Consider the following 16,829-nt stretch of genomic DNA (forward strand, 5'->3'; position numbering starts at 1 on the left):
TTCTTCATCTGTAAAATGAGGATAAAAATAACATGCACGATTTCAGAGGTTTGTTGTTAAGACTAAATGTGCATATAAATTTCTTCGGCATGATGGCAAATGCTGAACACTCAAAAAATGTTTATTATTATCTTATTAATGATGCTTTTCTGTTCTAACCATGTTACCATTACGATGACTACTTTTACTTCAACATTATAGGGATCAAAACTGCCTCTACATCTGTCTTCCAATGCATCTATTCTGAAACAACAGAAAAGTCGGATTAATTTTTCCGAAAAGTAACTTCTATTATGTTAAGTCTCTACTCAAATATTTGGTAATTTTCCATTTACTACTACGTAAGTCTTCACTGCAGCTTAATAAAAATAATACATGAGTGTGGTGCGGTGGCTCATGCCTGTAATCCCAGCCCTTTGGGAGGCCAAGGCGGGCAGATCATGAGGTCAGGAATTCGACATCAGCCTGGCCAAAATAGTGAAACACCGTCTCTACTAAAAATACAAAAAATTAGCTGGGCATGGTGGCGGATGCCTATAATTCCAGCTACTTGGGAGGCTGTGGCAGGAGAATCACTTGAACCCAGGAGGTGGTGGTAGCAATAAGCTGAGATCACACCATTGCACTCCAGCCGGGCAACAGTGCGAGACTCCATCTCAAAAAAATAAATAAGTAAATAAAAAATAAAAAACATGGGCTAGGCATGGTGGCTCATGCCTGTAATCCCAGCACTTTGGGAGGCTGAGGTGGGTGGATCTCTTGAGGTCAAGCGTTCGAGACCAGCCTGGCAAACATGGTGCAACCCTGTCTCTACTGTAGCCAGGCATGGTGGCGCACTCCTGTAAACCCAGCTACTCCAAAGGCTGAGAGGCAGGAAAATCACTCGAACCCAGGAGGCAGAGGTTACAGTGAGCCAAGATCGCAGCCACTGCACTCCAGCCTGGGCAACAGAGCGAGACTCTGTCTCAAAAAAAAACAAAAACAAAAATAAAAATAATACACGACAGTAAAGGTTCCTCACACAGATTTATCTCAAATCTCCTTTTCAAATTTATCATCCAGTACTTTCCCTATACAGAAACCTTCCAACCTAGCCAGGGCTTTCTTCTCTTTAGCCAATAATGCACATTGAAAACATTATGCCTGCCAATCACAATTCCTGATACATCTTCATGGTTATCAAGTCCTAACCACTTTTCTTTCAAGGTCTACCCATCAAATATCCCATGAAATCTCCCCTGACCACTGGGGACCCGTTCATAGTCTCCTTATAGGTGGTGAGTTCTCACTCTTACAGGGTTCAACAGAAAGCACTATGAATACAATATTGTTTAACTATTTTTTTTTTTTTGCCTATTTAACAAAGAAAATGCAAAATGACTAATTCCTAACTTGACAGCAGTTTAAAGTTAGAAATGTCCCCACAATACAAATTACCTTCAATGTAACATATAATCTCTGCATAACACATTCCTACCTGCCAATCCAAACAAAATAGAAAAGAAAAAGGTATAATAAAACATTAATTTTTTAAAAATTACCTCAACTTGTCTCTGACTATATTAACTTGATTTGGGAGTTTAGGAATGGAAAAAAAAAAAAAAAGAACAAACTGACCTCTAACTGGATACAATATAAATCTTATATAGTCACCTACTTGCAGATATCCCTGTATGTCTGAATTGCTGTATCCATGTAATGAGCAGGATATGGCCTAGGTGCTCCTGGTTGAAGAAAAGCGGACACTGCTGCCATTTCCTAAAATAAAAGATATAGTTTACATATTTCAAAAGAAAAAACAATCTTACAGTTTAGATAGGAAACTAAAAGTTGGAATGAAATTTGTTTTCTTTTTTTTAACTGGATACACATGTATAAACTTTATAGCCTAATACAGATTTGAAAACCACATTTATAGCCCAGTCACTCATCAGAGAAGGTGGGTGATCTGACTCTGGAAGGACTGAAGTCAGAGGTCAAAAGAGCACCCAGAATTCGAATAAGTAACGAGTAAGAGTCCCATAGCAACCTCCAAGTAGTAATGTCTTACTTAGCTCTTGTGAGCAAGACTGCAGTACCTTCAATTAAGGCCTCTAAAACATATCCTTAAAGACTACGGGCTCCTTGGCCACCTGGTCTCAGAGAAATCATGACAGTAACAGGCATTTCCTTATTGTATTATATTACTCTCTTCCTACACTTTCCAACTCCTGAACACCCTCTAATGACCACTGTTTGGGGATGTGTTTTTCCTGAAAGAACATGAGGAATACAGAGACCAAAAGGGAGATGCTTCCATTACAGGTAAACTTAGATCGGATAAGATTTAGCAGTTAAACTGCAGGAATATAAAGAATGAATTCTGGTGTACAGACAATTACGAAAGGCTCAGGCAAATATAAGGGTACCACTGGCTACATGGGGAGCAAAGACTGCTTCCTAAGATTTGTTTAGACCCCAGGGAGGTCTTTACTTTTGCCTAGACTCATATTTGCCACGGAAATTCCAAAAAGAGCAGACATTTGCATTTGTCCTCCTTTGGGTGTCTTACCTGAATGTTGTGTGTGGCGGTGTGAGTGGGAGCATGTATACACAATGTGCTTATGAGTGAATGCTATGTCAGGCCTAGTGGTTACGTGTGTTGTCTATCACTTTTATTTTGTTCAGATTTTTTAATCTTCTGTTTCCTAGAGCTACTTAGGTTTCCCCTGTTTGTCATTGTAGTATTTGACAGTTCTCTCTTCCCATCAAAAATATGCTGAACTGGCCAGGTGCAGTGACGCATGCCTATAATCCCAGCACTTTGGGAGGCTGAGGTGGATGGATCACTTGATGTCAGGAGTTCGAGACCAGCCTGGCCAACATGGTGAAACACTGTCTCTAATAAAAATACAAAAATTCCTGAACACCCTCAACAGCCAGGAGTGGTGGCAGGTGCCTATAATCCCAGCTACTCAGGAGGCTGAGGCAGGAGAATCGCTTGAACCCGGGAAGCAGGGGTTGTATTGAGCCGAGATAGTGCCACTGCACACTGGCCTGGGTGACAGAGTAAGATTTGGTCTCAAAAAACAAACAACAGGCCGGGCGCGGTGGCTCAAGCCTGTAATCCCAGCACTTTGGGAGGCCGAGACGGGCGGATCACGAGGTCAGGAGATCGAGACCATCCTGGCTAACATGGTGAAACCCCGTCTCTACTAAAAATACAAAAAACTAGCCGGGCGACCTGGCGGGCGCCTGTAGTCCCAGCTACTCGGGAGGCTGAGGCAGGAGAATGGCGTGAACCCGGGAGGCGGAGCTTGCAGTGAGCTGAGATCCGGCCACTGCACTCCAGCCTGGGCGACAGAGTGAGACTCCGTCTCAAAAAAAAAACAAACAACAACAACAAAATATGCTGACCCTACGCTGGTCAGAGCAAGAGGTTATTTCTGTTAAGCAGCATCTTACCCACAGTGTTCTCCCAGATAGCTGCCTAATAGCGTTAAATGGGAGGTTGAATAGTCAGTTTATCTAAATCGTCTATTTTTCCAAACTAGCTTGAAAGGTCTTTTCATTTATTTGTACTCCATGGGCCTCTGATATGCTGAGATATAACACAGTTATGGTTGTGGTATCATCTGTTATAGAGACAAAAGGGAAAAAAGGTTGGCCAGGCCCAACATAACCAGCATGTTAGGTTGCCACTGGAGATGGGGGAGTCAGTCTCCACTCTGCAGTTGGGACTGTTCTCCTCTAATCTGTTTGCTAGGTTTTCTGTTTGAAAACAACCCCTATTCCTCTCCAGTGTCCTGCTTTTTGATTGTGTGTGTGTGTGTGTGTGTGTGTTTTCCCTGTGACACTGGAAGTGGAAACAATTTTCCACCCAGAGAGAAGCTTTGACCCAAAATGCTCCAAGAATGAATTTCCAAATATTTGCTAGTGGAAAAGGAGCAGAGGCAATGACAAGAGTGATTTAGTGTTGTACTTCAAAAGAATTATCTACTATAGTAATATAAGTAATACATTTATTTAAGCTTTCAATCTTAAAATTCTCTAGTCAATATCCGAAGTCCTCAATATTTAAATGAGATTTTCAAAAAAACTATGGTGTATATATACTATCAAATTAGCCTAGCTTAAGATTTCTACTAACACCCTCCTCCCTGTTCTTCTCTAACCTTCAATAAGTAGAGAACAGACCAATGATGGATCACAAAGAGAAAAATAAAGTACATCTCTTTCCAATTTATTGGTAAGAATATAAAATCAGAGCTCACAACGGCTTGCCTTATCAATATATTCTGCCAATTACAAACTCTAGTTTATATCCACTATCATATAGATGGTGCAAAGACCATTTTTCTTAAACCTATTATTACTGTCAATTTCCTAGGTCATATTTCATTTTAAAACTTCATTCTGGATGGGTTCAGTGGCTCACACCTGTAATCCCAGCACTTTGGCAGGCTGAGGCAGGAGGATTGCTTCAGCCCAGGAATTCAAGACCAGCCTGGGCAACATACTGAGATCTAGATCAAAAAAACAAACAAACAAACAAAAAAACCTCATTCTATTGGCAAAGCCTAGGACTTTAGCTAATAATTCAAATAATATACAATGGTGGTCAAAGGATTTAGAAATGAAGATTTAGCACGGTGCCACATGCTTGTAACCCCAGCACGTTGGGAGGCCAAGGTGGGGAGAATGCTTGAGCTCAGGAGTTCAAGACAATCCTGGACAACATGGCAAAATGCCATCTCTACAAAAAATATAAAAATTAGCCAGATGTGGTGGTGCATGCCTGTAGTGCCAGCTACTGTGAGGGGCTGAGGTGGGAGGATCAGTTGAGCCCAGGAGGTTGAGGCTACATAAGCTGTGATCACACCACTGCACTCCAGCCTGGGCAACAGAGCAAGACCTTGCCTCCAAAAAAAAAAAAAACACCTAAGTTTTAATGAAAATGGCTCACGCCTGTAATCCCAACACTTTGAGAGACTGAGGCAGGCAGATCACCTGAAGTCTGGAGTTCGAGACCAGCCTGACCAACATGGAGAAACCCTGTCTCTACTAAAAATACAAAATTAGCCAGGTGTGGTGGCGCATGCCTGTAATGCCAGCCACTCGGGAGGCTGAGATGGGAGAATAGCAGGACGGGAAAGCCATAATTCACTTTTAAGACAAACAAATGTACTTCTCTGCCACATTTTTTAAAATAGAAGAAAAAACAAATAATGATTTGGGAACTGAAATACGATTAAAGCCTTTAACCTGATAGTTCCCTGAATGACAATACGAACCATATCTATTTCAGAATGCCTCTGCATTCTCAGCACTCAGCAGTATCTGCTCTAAAATTGAAGGAGCTAAATAAAAATACATAATATCCATGTGACAAAATATCGCACAGCTCTAAAACATGTTTTCTTGGCCGGGTCCAGTGGATCACGCCTGTAATCCTAGCACTTTGGGAGGCCGAGGCAGGCAGATCCCTTGAGGTCAGGAGTTTGAGATCAGTCTGGCGAACTTGGTAAAACCCCATCTCTACTACAAATACAAAAATTAGCTGGGTGTGGCACATGCTTGTAATCCCAGGTACTTGGGAGGCTGAGGCAGGAGGATCGCTTGAACCCAGGAGGTGGAGGATGCAGAGAGCTGAGATCAAGCCACCGCACTCCAGACTGGGCAACAGAGTGAGACTCCGTCTCAAAAAAAAAAAAAAGTCTTCAAGAATTCCTATTACTGGTTTTGCTGTGATATTTATTTTGCCTTTGTAGTTACAATGACTAAATATTTTCTACAATTTTCATCTAAAAAGGCATACGATCTAGTCTATTCTACTACAACACATTTTTATCTTATCAATTAGTTAACATGTGAATGGCAAGGGAAGTCGTATCAGTTCAAATTAAATTTTTATTTATTCATACATAATTTTTCTTAGGCAAGGGAATCAAAAATAGCAGTATTATAAACTTATATCATTCAGAAGGAAAGGAAAAAGCCCTGAGCTCAGCTGCTGCACAGAAAGGCTCTCTTTCAAGCTGCTAAAAACTAATGCCTACACTTTGGTGCGTATGGACTCTGTCTCCAGAGAAGCACACTACCAGCCTTTCACAGCTCTGGGCTCAGGGCAGGCTGCACTTTCTTCTATGATAGGTTTCATGGCAGCTCCCCTGGTTAGGAATTCTTCTTGCTCACCTCCATCCCTATAAAAAAATTTATTTTTTATATTCCCTGAGGTATCCTCAGCCATGCTAGGCTGTCTATCTAGATTATTTAGGTAATCTTCCAAGGTACCGTTTAAAGTTTTTGTTTGTGCTCTGGTTACAAAGATGAATAGGTTTCAAGAAGAGTATCCCAACTTTTCTCAGAAGCCTATTATTTTTAGGGTAGCTTTTAAAGGCTACAATGATTTTCAGGTGCACAAATATGTAAGAGCAAATATGCCTTTATTTTTCAGTGCTATATTATTTTCTCTCAAACAGCTACTAATACTTCCAGTTGAATAGCTTAAATGTAGTTTTTATCAAACATTCTACTTCCAGGTACATTAAATAAAATTTTGTCATTACAAATGCATACCTAGGTTATAAGGTATTAATAATAACATGAAGTATTTGTGATTTCATTTAGCTAATTTGGATGACTATAATGAGCAATCAGAGAATATTTAGCCAAGGAAAATTCACTTGTGTTTTCAAACGCTTCTCATGAACCTAGCATATTTTCCATTTCTATGAAGGGTTTTTAAAAACTGGGTTGGCCAGGCACGGCAGGTTGCCTGAGGTCAGGAATTCGAGATCAGCCTGAGCAACACAGCAAAACCCCGTCTATACTAAAAACACACATACACAAAAATAATTAGCCGGGCATGGTGGGGTGTGCCTATAATCCCAGCTCCTCAGGAGACTTAAGCACAAGAATCGCTTGAATCCTGGAGGTGGAGGTTGCAGTGAGTCAAAATTCTGTCTCCAGAAAAAAAAAAAAGTGGGATGACTTTTTTCATTAAAAAATTAAAGAACCAGAAAGCAACAATAATATAATTTTGCTATTCTGGCTTCCATTTTTAAGTTACTAATTTTATATATGCACAGTATTAAAATAAATGCAAAACAAATGCCAGTTATTAAATAAGTATCTGTCAACTTGTGAATATTTTCTAGTTAAAAAAAAGTATCTACACAATTACCAATGAATTATTCTTACACATTTTTCTTCACTTTTGTTTATAAGCTTACAAGTTTTTTAAAAGATTAAATAGAAACTAACAGTGCTAATTTTACTCTTTTCTGAACACATAAAGCAGATAACACATATATTTGTGGTAACTTTTCAAAAACATTAAAAGGTTTTAGGCAACAAGTATAGAAAATTCTTCTGAAATACCTGGCTTTGTAATCAATTACAAACCTAACACCACCGATACTTATTGACAGGTTATTATATATAAGGCATTATGCTAAGTGCATGCCTTATACCTTATCTGATCCTATACCATTAGGATTCACATATTTTACAGGTGAGAAAACTGTGGCTTAGAGATATTCAATAACTTGCCTAAGATGAGAGAGTGTCTCACACCTAAAGTACATGATCTTGACTAATATGAAGTCACACATCAAGCAACTTAAAAATGTCATGGTTTAAAAAAACTTCTAAAAAAAATTTGTATTTTGAATATATTAGAAAATGAAATTCAATTCTGAAAGCTGATGAAAAAGTTAGAAAGTACTAATCAAGGAAGAAATCCTGATATATGACCATCTTTTAATTAACTAGTTTTTTGGGTTTTGTTTTTAAGAAATAAGTTTTTTCAATTTATTTTTAAATATGCAGTCTTACTGTGTTGCTCAGGCTGGTCTCAAACTCTTGGCTCAAGCAATTCTACCACCTCAGCCTCCCAAGTAGCTGGGACTACAGGAAAGTGCCACCATACCCAGCTAATGAACTAGTCTGAGGGAAATCCATCAATTCAGCATTAAGGAATTCACAATCTATAAAGCACTATGTGCTCTCTGAGTACAACTTTATCCCTAAGGATTCTGTTTGCCACCAAGAGAAATTTCTAAAGCATTTATGGTAGCAGAATTAAGGAATTATAATACCACAGAATACCAACCAAGGCACCAGCTGCATAAAGCATTGCTTGATCATTAAGAAAATCTTTCTTTGCAGTATGATAGCAACTGTAAGCCAAATCATAATGCTGCACCAAAAAACATAAGTCAGCCATCTTCCTGATTTGAAGTTCTGGTGCTTCTGGTGGATACCTGTAAATACAAAAGAAAATAATGTATAATTTACTACCCCCCAAACCACTATAAAATACATTAAACAAGCTGCCATGTTCTTCTAGAATATGAGGAAAACTAATGCTATTTTAAAGAAATTCTACCTCCAACTAGAGTGTCAGTTCTCAAAAATATCTGGAAACAGAAAGTTCCTTGTTTCATTATTTATAGCCCTGAGAATGTCTCAAAGGCAGGCAACATTTTCTCCATGGTCGAATAATGAAGTAAATGGTTAATTCCAAGTGACTCACATTTATATACAACCAGGAGAAAAACTAAAATCCAAAATGTATTAATTATATTTTTCCCTTAAAATGGTTTTTTGTGTAAAGCAAAATTTATTAAATGTGTCCCTTGTCTTAGAATCATCAAGTCATTACATTTTAGATATAGAATAGTTACTAATGAATAACTAGTCTAACTTCATTGTTTTACAAATAATGAAACAGACCAAAAGTAAAGTGACCTTATCATTTGTTTTTAGATGTCCAAATACTTAGTTTTTAAAAAATTAATATGATTTACTTAAGAGTCACTCTTCTTATCTACCTGAATTTTCACCAATAAGAAACTAAGAAATTAAAGAGATAGCTATCTTCTGCAGGATATCATACAATCAAATACTAGTCAGAGGTATACAGAGGAAAAACAAAAATAACACTTTACTCACAGCAAGCCAGATGTATTTTTCAGCTCATTAATGCTCTTTTCTGGAACTTTACTGCCACTAAACCATTTTTTAGTTGCAGAAAATAGAGATCGACTCAAACCTTTTCTTGATATTAGCTTGAAAAAAGAGATTAAATATGTTGACATATATAATTTAGTATTTTTCTTTTACATAAAAAAACTTTTAACTAAAAAGCTTTAATAGCAAATGTTCATTTTAATAAAACTGATTTAAAGAAAACTGTCTAATATGCTGGCAAAATCCTAGTGAAAATCAATCAGCCTCTTCTAGAGTTGAACAGAATTTCACCACAATGAAGTAATTTTGAGAAGTCTTAATATTGGCCTATCTTAAAACAAAAACAAAACAAAACTTCAAATACATTTATTAATTCTTAAATTTACTATTTACTTAAATTTTTAAAATACTAATCCAAAAAAATGAAACCTTACCTGATCGTTTAATTGCCTAATTGTTTTCTCTATATGTGGCAAAAGGCCCCGAAATGTGAACTCTTGTATAAACTGTCGAATTCTATCATGATCAGTAAGTGTTAAACATGCACCATGAATTATTCCAGTATTTCCTTTCTTTGTTTCATGTAACGATGAAGCAGATCTTACATGATCTGGGCCATCAACACTGTTAGAAGGGTCACTGGATTGGTCCAACTGAAGTGGGTGAGCTCTAAAGTTATTTGGTAAGCCATCTACTGAAAAAGAGATATGTCTTTTACTCTCAGAATGCAACAGAAAATAGTGATAATACTACCATACTGCTAAAGAAAAAAAAAAAAAAGCAGAATGTTAAAATCCTTTCTTTCTGTATACGTAAATGTGTAAGATAAAACAGCAGTAACATCCTGCAGCCCCAAAATTAAAGAGCTTGAGTTAATATTTGTTTTGGTACCTGTATTAGAAATTCGCAAATTCGTATACACCAGGAAATGAAGAAAAATACTTTATTTTAAATACTATAAAGAATGACTTTTAAATGGCATGACTAAGCCATAAGAAAACATATAACAAAAAAAATTTTTAGTTATCATTATGAAAACCATAATTTAAAATCAGAAATAAAGCTCTCAAAATCATGTAAATTTTTTAAAAATTAATGCTGTACATCATATCTTCCCTTGCTTCAGCCACCGCGCCTGGCCCATATACAATAAATTTTTAAGTGTCAAAAACAATCAAAACTCAAGTGGCTCAGTAAAATCTTCAGAAGAAAAACTAACCTGCCCAATTTCTTTCTGTATTATGAAAATCTCCCCCATCTTTTATCTATAAAGCTTAGCATGATCTGACAACAGTGCATATTTTCAATCAAAAGAGAAACTTAGAGAAAATATATCAAGACCTTTGACTTCGTTATCTAATCCATCCAATGAAAGCAAGTTATTATCAGAATTCTTATTTGAAGTTATAGTACAAGGGCCATCTTCATATGATTCCTATCAAAATAAAATTTAAAAAGCATTAGCAGTTATACTTAATCATATTTAATATACTATCAAATCCATCAAAACAAAAGTAACTATGGTTACTCTGCTGTTGGCCTCATTTATTTGCTAGAGTGAGCACTTTCTCCAAATTCATAACTTCTTCCACAGATCTTATTCTATCACTCCAACTCACACCTACTATATTCTTAAATCCCCTTTCACATTCAAGCTACTATCCTAATTCTTCTTAATTCAAATTATCTCTCAGGATATCTACTTACATATGATATGTATACACACGAATGTCATACAAGCACATACACATGCTTATGCATCTTAAGGAAGGAATAATGGCAAGAGAGATGGACTACCAGAGTCAGACAGGGAAAGAAGAGAGGCACAGGTATGAAATTTTGGGGGTCACAGTTTAAGCAGGTTAGAGTGAATTCTGAATATATCGAAGTGTTTTAGAAAAATATCTAACGCAATGTTTATTTGTGCAAAGTAACTGGTTTCTCAGTTAACAAAAAAACACTTAAACTAAAAATACCCAGACTACTCTACAAGACCAGTAAATATGATATATTATTCTGAGTGCCACGCTTTGAAGGAATTTACATAAACTGGAACTTAAGAAGAAAGTGACCAGGACAAGAAAGTCTGAAGCCACTCCTTGAGAAAGAGTTGCAGAAACTAGGCATATTTAGACTGTAAAAATATAAAAGAAGATATGAGAATTATTCTTCTATATTTTGAAAGTTATCTTAACAGAAAACTGACATAGTCACCCCCAAAGGATCAAGCGTACAAGCAAAGGTCAAGAATTTATGGTTGATTCTCAAGCAAAATGAGAGAATTTTTGGGTGATCAGATACGCAATAGGTCACTTAATAAGAATACAGTGAGTACTATCAATAAATGCAGTCATTCGTAAGTTTAAAAAAAATTAAAGCATTAGATCAAGCATCGGATGTAAAACCTCCAAACTATTCTCCAACTTTGAGCTTCTAGGATTCTAAGGCATAGATTTCTGATATTTCTGCCTTCTGTGAAAAGTTCTCATACTGGACAATCTTCTTTATGTTCCCTTCACAACCTTAGGTGAATGAACTCTAAAGTGAATTTTTTTCAGTACTGTTCTTATTCTTAGAATGGCCCTAAAAGACCATTTTTAAAAATAAAGTTCCTTCACATCCAACTGGTATTTCTTTGCTCAGAGACTTTTCCCCAGCATTATCCTAAAGAACGTCAGTAATCACCTCAATTCTAAAGTCAGTAAAATACCAGAATAGCACTACATCTAGATTTAAAGATTCCATTTACGAGACAGAAAAATAAGGCAAATAGACAGATTAAACAATACTTATATTAGAAGACTGAAAATTACATAAGCTTTATAATTGATTTTTTAAATGTCACACAAAGAGTGCATAATACAGTTTAATTGAACAATACAAATATATTTTCCATTTACTTAAGAATTTCTGGGCCAGGCGCTGTGGCTCACGCCTGTAATAGCAACACTTTGGGAGGCTGAGGCATGCAGATCACTTGAGGTCAGGAGTTCAAGACCAGCCTAGTCAACACAGTGAAACCCCGTCTCCACTAAAAATGAATCGCTTTAACCCAGGAGGTAGAGGGTGCAGTGAGCTGAGATCTCGCCACTGCACTCCAGCCTGGGCGACAGAGTGAGACTCTATCTCAAAAAAAAAAAATTCTGGCCAGGTGTGGTGGCTCATACCTGTAGCCCCAGCACTTCGGGAGGCCAAGGCAAGGGATCACTTGAGGTCAGGAGTTCGAGACCAGTCTGGACAACATAGTGAATCCCACCTCTACTAAACATACAAAAATTAGCCAGGCGTGGTGGCGGGCGCCTGTAATCCCAGCTACTCGGGAAGCTGAGGCATGAGAATCATTTGAATCCCGGAGGCAGAGGTTGCAGTGAGCCGAGATTGTGCCACTGCACTCTGGCCTGGGCAACAGAGTAAGACTCCGTCTCAAAAAAAAAAAGAATTTCTTCTAGGCTGGCATGGTGGCTCACATCTGTAATCCCAGCACTTAGGGAGGCCAAGGCCTGGGAGACAGAGTGAGACTCTGTCTCAAAAAACAAAAAACAAAAAAAATTCTTCTAAACAAAAAACAGAAACAGTGACTCTTGATTATCTGAACTAAGCATATGAACTTGGCATTTGACCACTACCAAGTGGCATTGTACCTTAGAAGTCTGACAAAACATCAAATCAACTTAAGTCAACAGGACAATCAATCTTATTCCAGAACTCGAGGTTAAGAAAGGAGTAATTAAGAAACAGTAACTCCTGAGAGTACGGAAAGAAGGGAAATTAAGGGAAAGTTGGAGGGAAATGCCCATCCACCTAAAAAGTATGAGTTCCCGAAGGTGGCTATAAAAGCATGTTTAAAAGGTAGGAAGGAGGCTGGGCAGGATGGTTCATGCCTATAATCCTAGCAATTTTGGAGGCCAAGGTAGGCAGATCATCTGAGGTCAAGAGTTCGAGACCACCCTGACGAATATGGTGAAACTCTCTCTGTACTAAAAATGCAAAAATTAGCTGGGTGTAGTGGTGTGCACCTGAAGTGCCAGCTACTTGGGAGGCTGAAAGAGGAGAACTGCTTGAACCTGGGAGTTAGAGGGTTGCAGTGAGCCAAGATCGCACCATTGCACCCCAGCCTGGGCAAAAGAGCGAGACTCTGTCTCCAAAAAAAAAAATTAGCGGAGTGTGGTGGTGGGTGGTGGATGCCTATAATCCCATTTACTCAGGAGGCTGAGACAGGAGAATCGCTTGAAACTAGGAGGTGGAGGTTACAGTAAGCTGAGATCATGCCACTGCACTCCAGCCTTGGTGACAGAGTGAGACTCTGTTTCAAAAATAAAGAAAAAGAAAAAGAAAAGAAAATGTAGGGACCAACCCCAGAGCATGCAGATAATAAAGAATTGACTATAGGCATTCATAATGAATTAAACGGACAAGACAAAAATTCTATTCTGCATGTCTAGCCTATCTAATTCAATTCTTAATGTGTAATTCACTTTTCATCTTTTAAGAATAGAGATCAGGCCAGGCGCAGTGGCTCACACCTGTAATCCTAACACTTGGGGAAGTTAAGGCGGACAGATCACTCGAGGTCAGAAGTTAAGAGACCAGCCTGGCCAATATAGTGAAACCTCACCTCTACTAAAAATATAAAAATTTGCCTGGAATGGTGGCATGTGCCTGTAAATCTCATCTACTTGGGAGGCTGAGGCAGGGGAATCACTTAAACCTGGGAGGCGGAGGTTGCAGTGAGCTGAGATCATACCACTGCACTCTAACCTGGGCGACAGAGCAAGACTCTGTCTCAAAAAAAAAAAAAAAAAAGAAAAAGATCAATATGTTACACAACTAAAAAGAGTGCACATAAGGGATTACTGTAGTTAGTTAAAAACAGCTTTAAACCACTGATCTAAAAGCTCACCTCTGACAGATCAAAACTGATCAGATTCCACATAATTAATAATTATACTAGTTAAACCAAAATGTAAAACCATAAGTATAGTTTTTGTGGTTTGCTTCATTTTATTTTATTTTTTACATATACCTGGTTTTGAATACTATTTTTCTGGAGATACTGACTCCAAGGATCTGGTATCTGTTCGTCTGATGCTCGATTAGATGTTCGAGAATTAATTTTAAGTAAATAGCAACCCTGAGTTCCATATTTCTGTTTCATTTCTTCATAAATTGATTCAGCTCTAAAACAGAAAATGGAAAAAAATCTGAAGTAAAAGAGGAGTAGGCCTTAGGCAATAATAGATACTAAAGTAGTACAAAAATAACATTAAAATAATCCCCAAAAAAGGCAGAACAGAAAATTAGGACAGAATAACCTAAAAGCTAAAACAAAAATCATGATCGCAAATGAAATTTAGCTAGCTTAGACACCACCTTAAAGCAGTTACCAAAGTGTGTTCCATGGAATAAAATTCTACAACATAAACTCCTCTATGTTATTCAAAGAGAGAGCTCTGGTGGTCACACTAGCTTGAGCGGGAACTACAGCAAACAAAACAAGTGTTTTGACCTGGCGTGGTGGCTCACGCCCATAATCCCGGCACTTTGGAAGGCCAAGGTGGGAAGATCACTTCAACTCAGGAGTTAGAGACCATTCTAGGCAACATAGGGAAACCCCATCTCTACCAAAAATAAAATTAACCAAGAATGGTGGCACACACCTGTGGTCCCAGCTGCCCAAAAGGCTGAGGTGGAAAGACTGCTTGAGCCCAGGTACTGCACTCTAGTCTAGGCAACAAAGTGAGACTCCCATCTCAAAAAAAAAGGAGGAAAAACAAGAAAAAAAAAACCTGGAAAACTTTAAAGCACATTCAAATGCAAATACTAATACTATGTAAGCAACAAGCCTAGCACTAAAAAATTATGGCTGGATAAGTAAAATAGTTATAGAAAATTTGCATAAATACAGATGTATGTGTGTGTGTACACACACTCAAGGACAATAAAGCAAACTCCTGCTTACATTACTAATGATACTGCTAAATCTAAGAACCATTCATCTGATACTTGAATTACCTCAAATATTCTAGTTACAACCGTTCAATATGGAAGACACACTCCAAATTCAACTGACAGAAACTAATTCTAATAGTCATTTCAAATGTTTTCTATTAATATAGTAGTACACCTTATCCAACATGTTACAGACATTTCAAAATATCCTAAAGATTAGAAATCTTCAGAGTAATTATTTGGATCTACAGAGGAAAATTTAATAAAAAGATGGTGGTCCACGCTCAAAACAAGGGCAGGTAATAATTATTACACTACATTTCCTCAGTGGCACTAAGGCATCAGAATAGTTTCAGACAAAACATTAATCTGCTCCATACCTTGAACCAAAAGCCAAAATAAGCTCCAAAGCCATACAAGTAAAATTACTGCGTTTACCTTATTTTTCAAGAATTTATTTTTAAAGACAATCTATTCACATATCCTAAATACAAAAGGACTACTGCAAACAACAAATAATATTAAAGGAAACATTTAAAAATATTTGAATATTTCTAAGACTATGAAAAATATCAAGGCTATAAATACGAAGTCACAAGAAAGTGGACAGTGAAAAAGTGCCTATAAGCAAGTCAGGAAGTGAAAAGTGAGAGGGAAACAGAAAAGAACAAAGAAAGATAAATAATTTTATATAAAACCAGAAATAACAGCGAAGATCTACAGTTGTGAAATGACAGGTGTTTCTGTACAGACTGTAAGAATTATACATTAAAAAGAAAGTGTGGGTAAGCATATGAAATCTAACATAAGGCCAGGCGCGGTGGCTCACGCCTGTAATCCTTCCACTTTGGGAGGCCAAGGCAGGCAGATCAGCTGAGGTCAGGAGTTCCAGAGCAGCCTGGCCTGCATGGTGAAACTCCATCTCTACTAAAAATACAAAAATTAGCCAGCCATGGTAATCCCAGCTACCCAGGAGGCTGAGGCAGGAGAATCGCTGGAACTCAGGAAGCACAGAGGCTGCAGTGAGTCAAGATCGTGCCACTGTACTCCAGCCCAGGTGACAGAGTGAAACCCCGTCAAAAAAAAAGGGGGGTGGGGGGACCAGGCGCGGTGGCTCACGCCTGTAATCCCAGCACTTTGGGAGGTTGAGGTGGGCGGATCACCTGAGGTCAAGAGTTCAAGACCAGCCTGGACAACATGGTGAAACCCCATCTGTACTAAAAATACAAAAATTAGCTCGACGTGGTGGCGGGCGCCTGTAATTCCAGCTACTCAGGAGGCTGAGGCAGGAGAATCGCTTGAACCCAGGAGGCAGAGGTTGCAGTGAGCCAAGATCATGCCACTGCACTCCAGCCTGGGTGACAGGGCAACACCCTGTCTCAAAAAAAAAAAAAAAAAAAAAAAAGAAACCTAACATAAAAAAAACCTGGCTGTTGAATATAATGCCAGGATAAAATAAAGTTAAATGCTTTATTAATAAAATTCACATTAAACTTTTACATTCTTGTATCAAAAATAAATCCAAAACGTAAACAAGCTTTCTCCAAATTAATGTTAAATCATTTAACTGGAAAAAATCTTTAATTAAAAAAAAAAACTTACCTCTGTTCATTTCCTGCACTTACATCATGTAAAAGTACATAATATTTAAGTGTATTTGGTATAAACCACTTGGGGTAGGAATAATCACTGTTGTGCTGAATTCGATGCTGTTCTTGTGACAACTTTGAAAACTGTTCCACAGGTTCAGCTTCACTAGATGACGCTACCAACATACCTTGTAAACCATATTATTAAGGTAATTATCGCTTATTACTCAATGATAAATATTGTCCTATTGAGATAAACTTTAAGGAGTTTTTTTTTTTTTTTTTTTTTTTTTTGAGACAAAGTCTCGCTCTGTAGCCCAGGCTGGAGTGCTAGTG

The 16,829-nt window shown here is 37.8% G+C and overlaps 1 protein-coding gene across 2 annotated transcripts in view; it reads right to left on the reverse strand.

Moving 5' to 3' along the window:
* The window catches only part of TRAPPC8 (trafficking protein particle complex 8), a 116,516-nt gene that overhangs the window by 72,910 nt on the left and 26,777 nt on the right, over nucleotides 1–16,829 (reverse strand). The window contains exons 4-10 of one of the 2 annotated variants that reach the window (XM_010380775.2): nucleotides 16,507–16,681; nucleotides 13,979–14,132; nucleotides 10,297–10,390; nucleotides 9,390–9,646; nucleotides 8,938–9,053; nucleotides 8,096–8,246; nucleotides 1,658–1,758 (exon numbers count right to left, since the gene is read on the reverse strand). In XM_010380775.2, the coding sequence (XP_010379077.1) occupies nucleotides 1,658–1,758; nucleotides 8,096–8,246; nucleotides 8,938–9,053; nucleotides 9,390–9,646; nucleotides 10,297–10,390; nucleotides 13,979–14,132; nucleotides 16,507–16,681 (1,048 nt within the window). Of the gene's footprint in view, nucleotides 1–1,657; nucleotides 1,759–8,095; nucleotides 8,247–8,937; nucleotides 9,054–9,389; nucleotides 9,650–10,296; nucleotides 10,391–13,978; nucleotides 14,133–16,506; nucleotides 16,682–16,829 lie in introns of both variants that reach the window. The other variant, XM_010380765.2, reaches the window with a different exon arrangement.

Source organism: Rhinopithecus roxellana, chromosome 21 (genome assembly GCF_007565055.1).
Source record: "Rhinopithecus roxellana isolate Shanxi Qingling chromosome 21, ASM756505v1, whole genome shotgun sequence".
Lineage (NCBI taxonomy): Eukaryota > Metazoa > Chordata > Mammalia > Primates > Cercopithecidae > Rhinopithecus > Rhinopithecus roxellana.